This window comes from Scyliorhinus canicula, chromosome 2, assembly GCF_902713615.1.
Source record: "Scyliorhinus canicula chromosome 2, sScyCan1.1, whole genome shotgun sequence".
NCBI classification, from domain to species: Eukaryota; Metazoa; Chordata; class Chondrichthyes; order Carcharhiniformes; family Scyliorhinidae; genus Scyliorhinus; species Scyliorhinus canicula.
In genome coordinates, this window is record NC_052147.1 from 131,217,843 (window position 1) to 131,236,303 (window position 18,461).

General features: G+C 44.1%; 1 protein-coding gene across 2 annotated transcripts in view; it reads left to right on the forward strand.

The window, feature by feature from the left end:
- LOC119958362 (mitogen-activated protein kinase kinase kinase 13-like) overlaps positions 1-5,041 on the forward strand; it is a 181,259-nt gene extending 176,218 nt beyond the window's left edge. For both annotated transcript variants that reach the window (XM_038786836.1, XM_038786831.1), the window contains exon 14: positions 4,910-5,041. In XM_038786836.1, the coding sequence (XP_038642764.1) occupies positions 4,910-5,011 (102 nt within the window). In that variant the 3' untranslated portion in view covers positions 5,012-5,041. The remainder of the gene's footprint in view (positions 1-4,909) is intronic.
- The last annotated feature ends 13,420 nt before the right edge of the window (positions 5,042-18,461 follow it).

Below are 18,461 nucleotides of genomic sequence, written 5' to 3' on the forward strand. Positions count from 1 at the left end.
GAGGGGGGAGGGCGAGGGGGTTGGCCACCCATACCGCTGGTGTCACTCTGCAGAATCAGGGGCCAAGGTGAGTGGTTAGTGGGGTGCGCAACAAGATGACTGCCTTGCAAGCCGCAGCAATGGCAGTCTGCCTGGGCATTGCCCCAGTCCCATGGGAGTCCACACGCCACCCCTCCGCCCCGGGGCAGCCCCTGGTCGCGCCTCTGTGCCCTACGTCCCCTCTGTGCCCTACCTCACCTCTGTGCCCTACCCCCCCCCCCCCCCCCTCATCAGCCATGACGCCAGTTTCACGAATTTTAAATGCACAAGTGAACCACGTCCCATCGGAGGCGGAGAATCGCGGAGGCCCCAGAGACTACCGGGTCAAGTTCGCTAATGACATTCAGACGGTGTTTACTGTATGTGCGTTCGGAAAGCATTGATACCGCTGTCGAGATGACGTAAAATTGCGATTTGGCGTAAAATCGGCGCCCACTGCGATTTTCGCATCGGAACGCAGAGAAAATCTGCCCAATCATGTTTTACGATTTTGGATTCAGCCAATGGAGAATCCTGCCCAAGAACTAAGAGCAGGAGTAGGAAATATAGCCTCTTGAGCCTGCTCTGCTATCATGGCCCCAACTCCACCATCCTGCCCATTCATCGTAACCCTTCAACCCATTACTAATTAAAAGTCTGTCTAACTCCTCCTTAAATTTACTCACTGTCTCAACATCCACCGCACTCTGGGGTAGTAAATTCCAGAGATTCAGGACCCTTTGGGAGAAATAGTTTCTCCTCATCTGTTTTGAATTTGCTACCTTTTATCCTGAGACTATGATATCTCATTCTAGAATGCCCCACAAGTGGAAGCATATGCTCCACGTTTACTTTATCTATAGCTTTTTATCATCTTATATGTCTCAATTTGATATCCCCTCATTATTCTAAACTCTAGAGAGTATGGGCGGAATCCTCCGCACCTTCAGGGGCTAGGCCGGCGACAGAGTGGTTTGCGCCCTGCCGGCCAGCGCAGAAATGGTTTGGTGCCATGTCAACCAGCGCTGAAGAGCCAGCGTATGCTGGCGTCATCCCAGCGCTTGCGCTGGGCGGGGGGGGAGGGGGGTTCATCTCCACGTCGGCCATCGCGGAGGACCACAGCGGCCGACGCGGAGGAATAGAGTGCCCCCACAGCCCAGGCCTGCCCGTGGATCGGTGGGCCCCAATCGTGGGCCAGGCCACCGTGGGGGTACCTCTCGGGGCCAGATCCCCCGCGCCCCCCCCCCCCCCTCGAGGACCCTGGAGGCCGCCTGAGCAGCCAGGTCCAGGTGAAAACAGGTGGCCACTCAGCCCATGGTGGGCCGGAGAATCGCCGGGGGGGGGGCGCTGCCAGCGGCCGCGACCGGCGCGATTCCCGCCCTCGCCAAATCCCCGGCGGCGGAGAATTCGGCAGCTGCGGGGGCGGGATTCACGCCGCCCCCCGGTGATTCTCTAACACGGCGGGGGGGTCGGAGAATCCTGCCCAAAAGGCCTAAACTGTTCAATCTCTCCTCATACGACAAACCTCTCATCTCAGGAATCACTCAAGTGAACCTCCGCTGAACTGCCTCCAAAGCCACTAACCTTTCCTCAAATAAGGGGACCAAAACGGTGCACAATACTCCCGGTGCGGTCTTACCAACGTATTGTACATTTGCAACAACACTTCCTTACCGTTATACTCTATTCCTTTAGCTATAAATGCCAACATTCCATTTACTTTCTTTATTACCTGCTGTAACTGCATGCTAGTTTTCTGTGACTCATGCACGAGGACCCCCAGATCCCTCTGCACTGGAACATCCTGAAGTGTCTCCCCATTTAAATAATAAGTTGCCTTTCCATTTTCCCGACCAAAATGGATGACCTCACACTTATCCACGTTAAACTCCATCAGCCACGTTTTGGCCCACTCTCCTAACCTATCCATTGCTTTTTGACTTTCCAAATATCCTGATATTACTTCCTTTATAATGGATTCTACCAATTTTCCAACAACAGATGTTAAACTGTAATTTCCTACATTCTGCCTCCCTCCCTTTCTGATGAAGGCATTATATTAGCATTTTCCAATCTCCTGGAATCTTTCCCATGTCCAGGGAATTTAAAAATATTATAACCAATGGATCCACTATCTCCACTACCACTTCTTTAATACCCTAGTATATAGGCCATCAGGCCCTGGGGACTTGTCTGCCTTCAATCCCAATAGTTTGTTGAGTAGTGTTTCCCTATTGATGCTGATTGTTCTAAGTTCCACCCTTTCTATTCCCGCTGAATTACCCATTCCTAGAGGGATGGTACTAGTGTCCTCCATCGTGAAAACTGAGACAAAGTATTGATTTAGTATCTCCACCATTTCTGTGTTCCCCTCTATTAACTCTCAGTTTCATCTTCCAAGGGACGAACATTCACCTTAGCGACTCTTCCCTTTTATGCACTTATAGAAGCTTTTGCTCTCTTTTTGATATTTTGCATTATTTACTTTCAAAATTGACCTTGGCTTATTTTAATTACTTTTTTAGTAACTCTTTATGTTTGAGAGTTTCCCAATCTTCCAGCCTGCCACTGGTCTTTGCAACATGGTGTACCTTAATTTTTGCCTTTACATTGTCCTTAACTTCCTTGCTTAGCCATTGATGCTTTTTACCCCTCTTACCGTCTTTCTTCCTCTCTGGAATATATTTTAATTGTGAGGAATTGAGTGATTCCTTAAACAACTGCCACTGTTCATCAGCTGTCCGAACTTTTAGCCTTTCTGCCCACACTAATCGGGCCAGATCTGTCTTCATGCCTATACAATTACCTTTGTTTAATTCCAGAACGCTGGTGGAACTCCACTTTCTCGCCCCCAAACTGAATTTTGAATTCTATCATACTATGGTCACTATTCCCTAGAGCAGGGGTGGGCAAACTACGGCCCGCGGGCCGCATGCGGCCCGCCAAAGGTATTTCTGCGGCCCACCAAGTCATTAAAAAGAAAAAAAAAAAATTTTTTTTTTTTAAATTTTTTTTTTTTTTTTAATTTTTTTTTAAAGGTTAATGGGTGGGGGGGCTGTTGGGTTACTTACTGGTATAGGGTGGATACGTTGACTTGAGTAGGGTGATCATTGCTTGGCACAACGTCGAGGGCCGAAGGGCCTGTTCTGTGCTGTACCGTTCTATGTTCTATATGAGGCGCCCACAATCATAACCGGGTGAAGTAATTATTTTACTTAATATACTATGCGGCCCTTTGTGAATTGTGAATTTCTGAATGCGGCCCTTGCACGGAAAAGTTTGCCCACCCCTGCCCTAGAGGATCGTTAACTATGAGGTCATAAATGAATCCTTCTTCATTACACATTACCAAATTGCCTGCTCCTTGGTTGTAATGTAGGAAACACATGAAGCCAATTTGGGCAGCAAACTCTCACACGTAACACATGAGATAGAAAACCGGATGATGCTGACTGAAGGATAAACATCAGGACACTGGGGATAACTCCGCTTGTTCTTCTTCAAAGTTGTCCACCTGAGCAGGTAGCATGGTGGTTAGCATAGCTGCCTCACAGCACCAGGGACCCGGGTTCAATTCCGGCCTTGGGTGACTGTCTGTGAGGCGTCTGCACGTTCTCCCCGTGTCTGCGTGGGTTTCCTCCGGGTGCTCCGGTTTCCTCTCACAGTCCAAAGATGTGCAGGTTAGGTGGATTGGCCATGATAAATTGCCCCTTAATATCCAAAATGCTAGATGGGGTTACAGGGATAGAGTGGTGGCATGGGCCTGGATGGGGTGATCTTTCAGAGTTTCAGTGCAGACTCGATGGGTCGAATGGCCTCCTTCTGCACACTAGGGCTTCTATGATACTAGATGGGGCATCGGTTGAATGTTTCATCCACTGAACAGAAGCATCAGCTTAGAGTTGTGTGCTTCAACATGATCTAATTGAATGGCAGAACAGGATGGAGGACTTACTTCTGGTTCCGACAACCCTATCTCTACTAGTTTTCTCTTTTTGTCATCTGCCTTTGTCAGTCCAGTTGATTCTTTGTTCCAAGTTTTGTTTTTCAAATTGATATTCCCCCATCGTGTGGATGGAGGAGGAGAGAAATGAAAATTCCTCAGGTGATGATCCAGCAGATAGGCTGGGATTGCACCTCCCAGCAGAATCCTCCAGCATTGACCCCACCTGCAATTTTGGAGCACGGGTGTCCCCCCATCATTTCAGGTGAAGTTTGTTGCTCCATTGACCCCTTAGGGGTGTGGCACCCAACTTTGTTAATGCTCACCAATCAAACTGCACAGATACACCATCTCCCATTTGAGCCACAAGAAGCTTTCAGCCCGTAAAAGATCAGCTTGTACCCTTGACGTTGCCATTTCCCAGTTTCTGCCGTTGAAGTTGGTCATGCCCAACAATGATATTTGGCGATCTCTAATGAGAGCTGGATATGAAACTCTGAGATTTTGCGACTGTGCTTCAGGAAGGCTCAGAAATGATTGAGGAAATCTGGCCAGCCTGCCATTCTGGGCAGCAGCTGCTGCTATGTTTTGGACGGTTCCATTAATCCCATTTTGCTCTCGGTGTTTATGATGCTATCATTTCAGCCAGTGTCGGTCCCTGGCCGGTTCCATGGTATCACTAAAGGCGAGAGCAGGAGTCGGCTTGACTCTGATGCTACCCATGGTTGGTGTTTGTCGCCTGACATGCACTCCAGGTTTCAAAGTGAAGATTGACCAGTTGGGTGAGGGGTTGGAGATGGCCTGCTGTCCAAGGAGGCATATCCTGGTGGAATTCAGTGTTTGGAGAGGATGCGGGAGGGAGCAGGGTAATGAATGAAGAGGAGAAAGGTTTTGTGGAGATTGTGTGTTGTTGTCGGCCCTGACCTTTAATGCTTATGTCTACCCTAGAACCCCATGCACTTTGGAGAATCAGAATGTGACTCCTCTGAAGCTGAGTGCTCGGATGCCACCGTCCGAAGAGGGAAAGCCTGCAGCTCATCCACCTGGTGAGGGAGGCGACAGGCACCTGGAGAAAAAGAACATGGAAAAGAAAAATAAACACACACGAAGACTATCTAGATTTCCTGTGGGAACATACTGCAATAACACAAAGACTCAGATACTCTTCGATGTTCTGCAGCATTCTGTGATGAAGTAATTGTAGAGTTCACTATCATTTCAATCAAGTATGGCAGGGATCCACTTTGTTGAATAATGTGGCTAGTATAAACATTAACATTTTATTTTTGTTTTGACACTTCATACTGTATAAATGTCAAGAATTTACAACAGACAGAAGTGCAAAGAAGATGGACAAGGCATCGCAAGTCTTAAATCGTTTTTTGCATGGAGTGTAAGGCTCAGGGTAACTATCGACCAACACTAGGTTCATTGCTGCACGAACCCAAGACTCACTGATAAGTGTGCTGGGTAAAGAGAGACCAAAGTGGGCCACGGGAGAGCATTTCTAATACTCTTTGATGGAGAGGAAGGCAATGAAGTAGAGTGTACCTGAATATGTCAGATGTACATAAGCTAACTGGTCAGGATGTCCAGCTCAACCCAATGGCAAATGGACAATGGGATTGGAAGGAGTTTAACATCAAAATGCACCGTGAATTCTGGGAAACAGTTCGTTAGCAGCGTTCAGCATTGCTGAGGATTGGGGGCGGAAATGTGAGCAGGCAGGCAGTTTGTTATTCTAATGAGCTAAGCAAGAGGGGATAATAAGGCAATTGTTAGTCCAGTTATCTAAGCAGAGGTTTCCCCGTCCAAGGCATGATATCTTCAAGCTATTCCTTGACTGTCACTGGGTCAAAATCCTGGAACTCTTGTCCTAACAGCACTGAGTGTACCTGCACCACATGGACGACAGTGGTTCAAGGCGGCTCACCACCACTTTTTCCAAAAATGCTGGCCCAGCCAGCAACACCTACATCCCATGCCTGGCAAAATAGGAAGGTAGAAACAGTTCAGTCCCCTGAACCTGTTCTGCCACTCAGTCAGATCATGGCTGATCTTTACCTCAGTCTACCTGATTTCGCTCCATATCCCTCAATATCCAACAAAAATCTATCAGTCTAGAAAGTGTTGGCCCAGCATTTGGAGAAGAGTTACAGATTTCCACTTCCCCTTGTGTGGAATGAACGCTTCCTGATTGGCTCTAATTTTAATTTTGGAAAGTGGAAGACAAAAACAGAAAAAGCTGGAAATACTCGGCGAGTCAGGCAGCTATTGTGAGCTACCAAGCAGAATGTGTTGGAAAGTACCCCCCCCCCCCCCCCCCCAAACAATCTGCCGAACAGCGACAACCTGACCCAGCCAAATTAAAGTGGGAGAAGGTGGGTTTAGGGGCGAGGGATTGGGTCCTTTAAACATCAAATGGACAGGATGGAGCTGCTCCTTCAAACATTCTCCTTCCTGAATATATGTCTAGCTGAAATATTTTCTGCCATGCAACCTCACAGTGCTGTGATAACACATGAAGGGTTACTCTGTGACAGGTTCCTTCCAATCCAAGACATCTATTTGCTATTGATTGGTGCTGCCTCTGTGTCTTTCCCAAACCCATAGTTCTGGATTCTTCCCTTTGTTGTTTTATTCAGCGACTTGAGATGCCTCTTCTCACAGAGTTGGAGTAGACGGCACTCATATCATTCAAAATGTCACCTCATGAACATCCGAATATCGCAGAATGATTCTGGACCTCCCAGCCACAGCTCGCCAGCAATCAGGGACGGCGATGACATTATTTCGACTTTATTTTAAAGGATGGGAGAATCACAAGACATAGTCCTGGCTTCTCTACGTGAAAAAAAAATCAGTATCAACTGATCATTGCTGTTGCGGCACAGGTTTCAATATGAGACAAATCACTGTAACGCCGCAGGATTCAGAACAAGAAACATCATTGTTCCAGTGCAGGATACATTGTTGTGTTGTGCAAAGTATTGAAATCTCCAGAGATAGATGGTCCCTTTCAGGCTTTTATTTGCTAATTATCTTACATTTTACCGAGGTGTTATTTAAATACCTAACATTTGGCTGTTTGAGGCAGTGAGAGTTACTCAGCAGGTCACAGGTACAATCTACAGAATTTTGTTATTTTTTATTTCCATGAAGGAAGGGAAAATTAGCCAGGACTTTTTGCAGGCAAGTGAACATATGTGGATGTTGCATTGGAATAAAATTAGGCTGATCTGTGATGGTAGAGGTTTCTGCCATTACTCCCTGCGTATAAATGAGGGCACTAGAGGATACTGTGCCCATGGAACTGTTCCTTGGAAACACTCCCAACAAGAAAACAAGTAAGTTGGTAGACAAAACAAAATTCAGCTGCGGTTTGGCATCCATGGCGGGCTGTGATCATCTAATAACTTAGTGCCCATTCACTGAGTTTGGGATTTGTCCTTCTGTTTAAGTTCTAACTATGCCACTCAGCATACCATGGTATGCACAAGTGGGGCCACACGATAGCACAAGTGATTAGCACTGTGGCTTCACAGCGCCAGGGTCCCAGATTCGATTCCCTGCTGGGTCACTGTCTGTGTGGAGTCTGCACGTTCTCCCCGTGTATGCGTGGGTTTCCTCCGGGTGCTCCGGCTTCCTCCTACAGTCCAAAAGATGTGCAGGTTAGGTGGATTGGCCATGATAAATTGTCCTTAGTGACCAAAAAGGTTAGGAGGGCTAATTGGGTAACGGGTGGAAGTGAGGGCTTAAGTGGGTCAGTGCAGACCCGATGGGCCAAATGGCCTCCTTCTGGACTGTATGTTCTATGATTATGATTATCCAGCCATTCTGTGTGCTGGAACTTCTCTCCAATGCAGTCTGTTGGTATAATTCCCTTAAAATCTGCTGGAATTACGGTCTTGCCAATCCGTTATCCTTACAGAAGGATAACAGGTCCACGATAAAATGAAACCATCCTTGCGGATATCAAACAGATCCGACAGAGAATCTGAGAAACCGCAATTGGATCCAGCCAATATTGTACATCATATATGTAAAGCCCTGGGAACTCCTCGATTAGATTCCACGCTGCAACACTCTCCCAGATATCTGTTACTCTACTTCTAGACTGTAATGAAAGCTGGGATTTTCCTGTCCCCCACCGTGAGTGTTGAATGAATATTTCCAATCAGTTCCTCTGAGCTGCCTGTTACTGGTTGACTATAGTATTCTATTCGATTCTAAAATTCAATTCAATCTCCAGTTCCAGGGACGCCAAATAATTCCACAATAAACTACCACATTCCTAGTTAGAACTTAAACAGAAAATGCTGAACAGAGCTAACGTTTTGAATCTGGATGACTGTCAAACTAGTTAGAACTTGTTGCCTTGGGAAAGTGGATTGAAAAAGGTTGTGAATCAGCCCAGGTGGTCACAGAGTCTTCAGGAGACATGCTGACAACACAAGGCACGTCTCCTCATTCACCCACTGCCTGTGGAGTTGTCACGCTCCATTACATTTCATTGCAGGCCATTCAGCCCTTTTGAAAGAGCTATCTAGTTTGCACCTCTCCCTGCTGTTATCCTGTATTCCTTCTTCCCTTTCAATTATATATCCAAATTTTTGTTGAAAATGAGATTCACCTCAGTACAATACCAAAAACAGCTGTGTTGGAAAAGCCTGAATCGGATGCTGATATTCTGGATGGTTCCATTCTTCTCATGTTTGTTTACAATCTCTAGAAGTGTAGACTCTAATCATCCTCACTGTAAATTTTAGCACAAATGTAGTTTTATGAAGGGTCATTACTGCCGAAGCAGTATCAGATCATTTTAAATTATTCCTTTGGTTCTGTAGCTGGACTACATCAGAATTCTTAAGTTATCATTGAGGCTTTGATTGTTTTTTTTTCTGTAGATCAGAATTTTGTTTACTCCCAGAAGGACCTTTAATTTTTGTTCTGTTTTTCTCAGTTCCAATTGTAATTGACCATTCTAAGAGTGGGATTGTATCAAGCCATGAAACTGAAGTGTTAGAAGGGGTGGGAAAGGATGAGAAAGCGAAGCAGAGCTGGCAACTGGAAAGGCATGAAATACAATTATTGGATCAGTGTTGTGGGAACAGTGCACACATACCTCATTTTCAAGCGGCCCTGTTTGTCGTTCCAGAATACAAGGCAAACTTTGAAAGAATAATTTATTTTTTGGCTGTTTTTAAGTGTTACTTATAAGGATATGGCAATCCTTCCCTCATTTCAAGGACTTGAGCCTAGGAACTCCAGCACAATCCACTTTATCCATGCTCCTCCTTTCTTGTTCCTCCTGAATTCAGTCTCTGCCACAACATTCCAATTTCTCTGATTAATCTCTCCATCCCTTAGTTCAGTCATCACTAGGACCTCAGATCTGTGGATGACCAATGTGGTTAGCTGTATTTTAGGAGGTTTCATCACATGGCTTCCTAGCTCCAACTCATTTTGGTCACCTGACATGTCTATTCTTGCAGAGGTCAACCTTCCTGCAGCCAATTGAATAGTATTAGTTTCTTTTCACCATCTCCAATAGTTTTATATAACTAATGTCCAAAAAGTATTTAAAGAAAATGGAACGAATGTGAATTTTTTTTTCAAATAATGCTCCATGATTTTTCTCCTGGGTTTGGCTTGCAGCAGTGTCGGCGAGATCAAATTTTAATGCCTAACATGAAAACAGAAAATACTGGATGTTTTCAGACGGTCAGGCAGCATCTGTGGCACGAGAAACCGAGTTAATTGTTCAGATCGATGAATCTCCTGATTGCATTCCAGCATTTTCTGTTTTCATTTCAGATTTCCACCATCTGCAATATTTTGCTTTTTAAAATTTTTTAATTGGGTTGATAACCCTGCTGATTTTGCTTCCCCGCATCTTCTTTTTAAAACACTGAAACTCATCCATATAGAGTTATTCTGCCTTCCTTTTATTCAGTCACACAGGGCTTCTTAGTTTAGAAAGAATTGCTCCTCTCACTTTCCCAACAGGGTAGTTCCAACTCACTGACAGCAAATATTATCTCCAAATTAGAATTTTCTTTAAAATTACAATTCATTCTCTTCTTTTAAAATCTTAGTTTCCAAAAAAGTTCAATTATCATCATGAGGTTTTGGGCCCATGCGCAAAACATCAGCCAGGCACCGTGACTTAAATACTGTGGGGCATTGCAAATCTTTACACCCCAATGCCCTCTCCTCTGCTACACCAGATTACAGGCATCAAGATCTTTCCCGATTTTCTCTACCCCCATTCTCACTCATACTGTCTCATTCTTGCACTCTGCCCAGCTCTCTCTCAGTGCCCCTCTCCTACTCACATTCTGCTTCACACTCTCCCTATTCTACTTTCTTTGTTCCACTCTCTTCCCCCTTTATCCTTACCTTCTCCTCCTCTGCCCCACACTCTCTCCCTCTTCTTCTCTTGTTCTGCTCCACTCAACTCCACCCTAATTTACACAGCCCGTCCTTTCTATTTCTCCCCCACTATGACTCAAACTATTGCTTTATGTCATCTCTTTCTGCCTCACCGGAGGAGGCAATGGCATAATGGTATTATCACTGGACTAATAATCCAGAAACCTAGGGTAATACTCTGGGGACCCAGGTTTGAGTCCCACCACATCGAAAAATTGAATTCAATAAAAATCTGGAAGTAAAAATCGAATGATTGTCAATTGTCCTAAAAACCCATTTGATTCACTAATGTCCTTTAGGGAAGAATTCTGCCATCTTTACCTGGTCTGAGGGCAGCAAGGTGGCACAGTGGTAGCACTGCAGTCTCACGGCGCCGAGGTCCCAGGTTCGATCCCGGCTCTGGGTCACTGTCCGTGTGGAGTTTGTACATTCACCCTGTGTTTGCATGGGTTTCGCCCCCACAACCCAAAGATGTGCAGGTTAGGTGGATTGAACATGTTAAATTGCCCCTTAATTGGAAAAAATGAATTGGGTACTCCAAATTTATATTTTAAAAAATCTTTACCTGGTCTGGCCTACATGTGACTCCAGGCACACAACAATATGGTTGATTGTTAAATGTTCTCTGTAGGGCAATTAGGGATGGCCAAAAAATGCTGGCCGAGCCAGCAATGCCGACATCCCCTGAAGGAATTTTAAAAAAAGATAAGATTCACTAATTCTTCAAATGGGGCATACACTTTGGTTGGAAGTTCTATGTAACTTCATTTCAGTTTCAGACTACAATAAAAATTATATATTTCCCCCAATAACTCCACAAGTGGGGTCTTATCACATAATCAACTCAGTCAGAAAGAGACATTCACCAAATTATTTACAACAAATGCACATGTATTCACTCAGAGATACAGGAACCAGGTTCTTACATGCCACCCCGAAATCTACCCAACCTATCTCAGACAGTTGTTGACGTGTTAAATCAGACCTTTCTTCCTAAGTGAAAAGGGATCCTATTTGCTTTAAATAAACTGGTTTGCTGTTGTTGAGTGGGGCCCACAGAGCTATCAGACAAGCTGTTGCAAATGACGTATATAGCCAAGTCTGATTTACCGTTCAGGATTAGGGTAATATGCCGAATAGGATTCTTATCAAGGGTTTTTGAATGTAGGGCAAGTAGAGGCTGTGCTTAACGCTGCTTAGAAGCTTTGTTTCAGAATTTGTGGTGTTTTCTTTCCCTCCTGGTCAGCACCATGACAACCAACTGTTGAAAGCACCAGGCCCAAGCACAATTTTGATTTCAATTCATATTACTACAAATATCTATCCCTGTGGGCTGTGTGGTAATGCACCTTGGCTGGCCCCCTAAAGTTTAACCCCTTTCCCCATTAATCTTTCAACATCACAAGTTGCTGATCCTGTTCCCATTTAGGTTTTAATCAACCAAAGGTTTGATGCCACTAAAACCTTGGGAACAGGCCATTAAGCCCTGCAAGCATATTCTACAATTTAATTCATAGCTAATCTGCACTTCTGTCCATCATCTTGTTCCTTGCTGGACAACCCCCCCCCCCCCCCCACATTATTCCATGCCCAAAATATGCCTTTGTTCCATTTTTTTTTTTGATCCCTTTACTGAGCCAAAAATCTGTCTGAAATTTTCAATTGGTCAAACGCTTGACAGGAAGAATAGCCCTTTCCATACCTTCACAAAATTCAAAATGAGCAAGGCAGCCAAGAAATCTATGAATTGAGCTGAGTTGTCAAGGGCCTGGAAAGAGTTGACATTCTCAATTACTATGTACAAAACATCAGTAAAACTGATGGGATGTGTTTTTATACTTGAGTTGCATTCCACCAAAGCACCACATTGACTTTTCCCTTCATGCTTTTGTTGAAACAACCACATGCCCCCCGCTGTTGATGCACAGTTATTGACAGCCGTCTGCAGTTAGGAGACAGTAGTGTTGTTCCATTTGTATTAAATTGCGAGGTCCATCTGGCACCGTGAATTCTGGACCATTTCATCTGTTCTCCATGCACCAAGGGCGAGTTGCTCTGGCTCAAACTTTCCCACCTCAGGTGGCTTCTTGACAATAACAGAGCTGATTGTTTAACTGATCATGACAACCAATGTACAGTGATGGGGATCATAGAAAGTATGACAGCAAAAGAAAATGCATGGAATAAAAAGCCAGTGTAATGTACAAGATTGTGTGGTCTCCCATACTTGTGACAGACTGAGTATACACAGGGTAACCCAAATCTGGAGCGGCACACTCACCTTAATCTGGGATGGAGGGTCCACTGAAGGCCAGCCTAATCTGGCGATGCTCACACATACCCTAATCATGGGAGGGAGGGATTACCCAGGATTCCTTAATCTTGGAGGGGGCGTGGCCATTCACAGGAAGAGTTAAAGGTCACTCTAATGCACTCGCTTATTGGGTCACACACACAAGGTCACTTATCAGAAGTGAATACATCTTACCTAAAGCGGTGACATTAGCTGGAACTGGGTCATATGACCAGGATTTATGGCTGAAAGGTGGATCCCTAATCTCCAAGTCCTGATCATACTAAAAGATAAAACGTGCTTTGAAATGTGAAACTGGATAGGACTCTGCTTCAAGAACTTGGCTACAAGAAATACAAACCATCAAGCCAGTGCAGTGGGGTCAGTGTTCCTCTGATTAGAAATGTTGCTGGTAATGCAGAAAGTTTTAATATCGAACTCTTGCTGCACCTGCCCTAGGAAAGTTTAATGGGGTAAAGTAGAGGGGTATTTTATATTAGGTAGAGATAAGCAGCCTATACACAAACCAAAGTGGGGCCTTGCCTGCTCGTTATCTTAGAAGCAGCCCGACTGCACCTGTAACACTACCCCCAGTTCAAACATTGCTCATTTTAACAGCTCAGGGTTTTGTGGTCCTTTGAACACAATGTTGTGCTGTCTCATCAACAGTGTAACTGTAACGTTAAGCTAGAATTAGGCTGCCAGTTATTTGGCAAGCTTGCTTTATACACAAATATCACATGCCATCACCATTACTAACTCAGGCTCAAAGAATGCAGATGGACAACACAGGTATACTTAAATACTTTATTGAGGATTTCAAATTCTGCTTCATTTGTTTAAACAAGTCACATATGAAATTTAAACAAAGCACAGAAGAGTTCCACTTACAGTGGATAAAATACTGAAACATGCAAATGTAAACAATCCTTTGGTAAAGTCAAACCCAGTTTGATACTGGGGGAATAGTGCAGACAAGCTTCAATCATTCCCCACAACCATACGTTTACAGTCTCAATGGAAAACATCATTCACAATATATGCAGCAGTGTCGATTTTTGTGTGTATAAAACTTAAACAACAGCTGTCCATGGTTATAAATTCCAGAGGATCACAGCATCGAGGACGAATGTTCGATCCCGGCCCCCTGTCCGTATGGAGTTTGCACATTCTCCCCGTGTCTGTGTGGGTCTCATCCCCACAACCCAAAGATGTGCAGGGTAGATGGATTGGCCAAACTAAATTGCCCCTTAATTGGAAAACAGTTTTGAAAACAAATCCCAGAGGAATCCACTTATAAAACCCAATTACATCTGAATATAGTATACAAATATCCCTATCCTAGGCACATATACGGTGATTATACTGCAGTAACCAATCTTTCGAAGATGGCAGCACCTTGTTTTCACTGCCAGGATGTCCCAGCCAGGAGCAAGCTGTGCAGGTCTGTATATACAAGCTCAATTTTACTCCCAGACCTTCCATGTTAAATATGATGAGCTCACAAAATATTTAATGAAGTTTCAAAGTAAGGTGATACAAAATGTATCCAATATAAATCACTTAAGCACTGTTTAAACATGGTCTGAATTTACATTAGACTTACTGGTGCACAGTTGAAGAGTGAAACTGCCCTGCCACTGGAGTGGTAGTTAAGCAAGGAGGAATATGAAATATTGGATGGGATAAACATACCAAGAAGAAAATTAAATAATTACAGGCCAGTCAGCCTAACCTCTTCTAGTGGACATATTATTGAAATGAATTTGGAAGAACAGTATTAATCATTTAGAAAAGCACTGATTAATCTAGGATAGTCAGCATGGCTTTGGGTCATGTCCAGTGAATTTGATTGAGTGTTCTGAGGTAACAAGGAGAGTAGCATGTTTGACGTGGATATTCATGATGTGGAGATGCCGGCGTTGGACTGGGGTGAGCACAGTAAGAAGTCTTACAACACCAGGTTAAAGTCCAACAGGTTTGTTTCAAACACGAGCTTTCGGAGCACGGCTCCTTCTTCACGTGGATATTAGCATGGCTTTTGACAAGGTCCCACATGGCAGACTAGCAGGAAGTAAAGGGCAATGACCAATGGGAGTTTTGGTGAACAGACACCGTTTCCAATGAGCTTCTGCAGTGCTCAGAACTCCGCCCTTGTTATAATGTGGTATAAATTAATGATTTATGTAATTAAGATTTAGTAATTATGTAATTAAGAGGTTTGCAAATTATACAAATATTGTGAGATTATTGGTGAGGAAGGAAGTTGAAGGCTGCAGGATGGTATCAATGAACTGATTTCCTCAGGAAGTAAGCAGCAAAGAGGTAAATTAAATGAAGTCCAGAGAACTGTGGGGAACAGGAGAGGAAGTGAATCTCGACAGAATGTTGATGGCATGACAGGTAACACAAGGTGCTGAAAGGCATGCAAGATATTTTATTTAAAAGGCACAGAATACAAGAGCAGTGGGATTATTAAACTGTACAAAAAGACTGGACAGACCACAGCTATGTGCAGAATGTGCAAACTCCAAACGGACAGTGACCCAGGGCCGGGATCGAACCCGTGTCCTCAGCACCGAGAGACTTTCTATAGTCCTGATCACTGTAATGCAGAATGTGTTTGCAGTAGAGGGTATTGAAGAGATTTAGGAATATGGTGCTAGGAATTGAGAATTGTTTTTTAAAAATAAATGTAGAGTACTCCATTTTGTTTTCCAATTAAGGGACAATTTTGCATGGCCAATTCACCTACCCTGCATATCTTTTTGGGTTGTGGGGGGTGACACCCATACAGACATAGAACATAGAACAGTACAGCACAGAACAGGCCCTTCGGCCCTCGATGTTGTGCCGAGCAATGATCACCCTACTCAAACCCACGTATCCACCCTATACCCGTAACCCAAACAACCCCCCCTTAACCTTACTTTTTAGGACACTACGGGCAATTTAGCATGGCCAATCCACCTAACCTGCACATCTTTGGACTGTGGGAGGAAACCGGAGCACCCGGAGAAAACCCACGCACACATGGGGAGAATGTGGAAACTTCACACGGACAGTAACCCAGGGCCGGGATCGAACCCAGGTCCTCGGCACCATGAGACAGCAGTGCTAACCCCGGGAATTGAGAATTTTAGCTAAGAGCAAAGGCTGGATTGTTTTCTTTGAAATAGGAAAGGCCAAGGAGATGTAACTGAGGTGTATAATACTTTGTAGGTCCTATACAGAGTGGATGGGAAGGACCTATGTGTTAGCAGAGAGGTAAATAACCAGGGAACAGATTTAAAGCAATTGGTAAAAAGATTAGATGGGAATTTCTTCACACAAATGGGTGCTTGGTATCTGGAACTCCCTGCCTCAAGGGTGGTGGAGAAAGAAAGGAATAAAATCTCATTTAAATAGTGCATTTCACTGGACACCTCAATAAACGCTTTACAGTCAATTAGGTACTTTTGAAGTATTATGTTGTAATGTAGGAAAATTTTCTAAAATGCAAGTACCTCCTTCTCCTCGGCCTTTGCCCCCAAGAAAAGCAACAGCAAATTTATGGGAATACCATTAATTGCAAATCACACACCATCCAGGGTTGAAGGACATGTGATGTCATTAAGACACAACTGTAGAATTTGCAATCTGATTAATAATTATAACCTGACCCTCCAGCAGGAATTGATGGAATCAACTCAACTTCCTGTTTTACACCATGCCGGATTTTCCACTGTAGTTACTGGGAAGTAAAATCAAATTATCTAATTAGACTGGTCGGTTACACTGAGCCGGTTAGGTTAAACTTATTTTTCCCACTACATCCCCATTGTGGGAGCAGCTTCATCATAAGGAGTGCAGTGGCTCAAGAGAAGGCCAACCACCATTCTACTCAAGAGCATTTAGCGATAGAAAATAGCTATTGCCAGTGTCACACACATCCTACCATCAAAAATATAACACCACCCCCCCCCCCAACAAAACATGCAGTTTAGTTTTGCTGATTCACAGCATACCAGACAAGTTTAAATATTAAAAATATTCCTTGAATTCTACCCATGGAAATCAACAAAAATGTTGAACTTTTAAGACTTCCAAAGATTAAGACTGGTATTAAAGATTGATCAAATAAATACATTCAACAACTATAGAGTAGGTCTGAGGAAAACAGTGGAGGGGGGACCCTGGCAGCTCTCCAATAGGCAGTGCCCATGCAGTAACCCTGCACCTGTAAGATTTTTAAACAGGAGTGAAAGTGGGTGCGTGGGCATCTGTCTGAGAAGATGTAGCAGGCTTGTGGACACCAAGAAGGATAGGAATGGCAAGTCAGGCACCACAATGTCCTGGATACATATTGTTATTAATTTGCAGCATGGTTCACAGGTACAACGGCACAAGGATCAAATTCAATAAGACTGCAAAATTCAAACAGGTGACTTCTGTATCAAATTAAAGATCAGTACGGTTTTCAAAGTTCCTTGTAATGCACAGAGCTGCACTTACACCCACTACTCTCTCCCAAGCCCCGGCAACATTAAGTTTCCTGCTTCCTCACACCTATTATCAGGTGCTGGCTTCTCACCAACCTCTTCCCTGGATACGTTGACAAAATATATTTTATTTTTAAATAAAGAAGTAATTTTGAAAAGTATATTAACAGCTGGTCAGATGATTAATGTCCTTACTTATTCTGAGCTACATGGGCTCAGGTAGCACACTCACCAGTGTTGAGGTTAGTGCCTCAAAGCTTACTCCTGTTCACATACATGTCTACCATTCCCAAACAGCTTGTTGATTTGGGACTCCCTCCCACTCAACCTGGATTGTGAAACCACAATTCAAACATTTACTATTAAAAGCCTTTTGAATGATGAGGGGAAAATATCCTTTTTTTGTTTACAGGCTTCGTTTGTTCTAAGGTGCAACATTTGAGATCCCTTAAGTCTCATCCTAGCCTTTCACAATACCATGAATAATTTGAGGCAGTTTTGAGACACTGGGAACCAGTGTGGTGTTTGTTGCTAATATGGCCACACACAGTAGCCCATGAAACAAGCCCTGATGTGACCTCTTGAGATAACAACAGGATAGGCACTCAACCAGGCAGCACTGTAATCCACACAAATGCCTGCCTGCATTCCTTGCAGTGCAAGTGATCTGCCACAACATGAGCCAGTTCAGCGTACAATGACTGCCCTGCTGATCTGATAACAGAAACAGAGGCTGGAGGTTGGTCTTGCGAATACGCAGCAAGGCTGCAAATTGCAGCGATGGCAACTTGAACTTCAAGAAAAATCTGGCACCACAAGGAGCTCAGCTTTTTCACCGCAGGCAATACAATGGCCAAGCCAGAGGAAAATAAATTGCAACAAGCAGCAGCTATTTATCTCAGATCTCTGGGGTATTTGGCACTATTGCAATCTCCCAACATCAGCGAAGGCTGGAAAAGCTGGACAGAAAAAAGAATAGTGCCTCTCATGACCTCAGGGCACTCTAAAGTGCTTTACAGCCAATGAAATACTTCTGGTGTGAAGTCACTGTTGTAATGTCAGAAAGGCAAAAGACAGAACAATTATAGAGTGGCCTGTTAGCCTGGGAACCCTTTAGCTTCTGCAGTCTAAATGTGCTGCTCCCTCCCCTGGGAGGACAGGTCACATCTTTTCTAATTAGCACCAAGACCGACCTGCATAATTTGGGTCTTGAATAAGCAACATCTATGATTCTGACAAGTTGAGAACTTACTAGGTTTAAATGAAAATAAATATCAATCTTGCCTCTGCA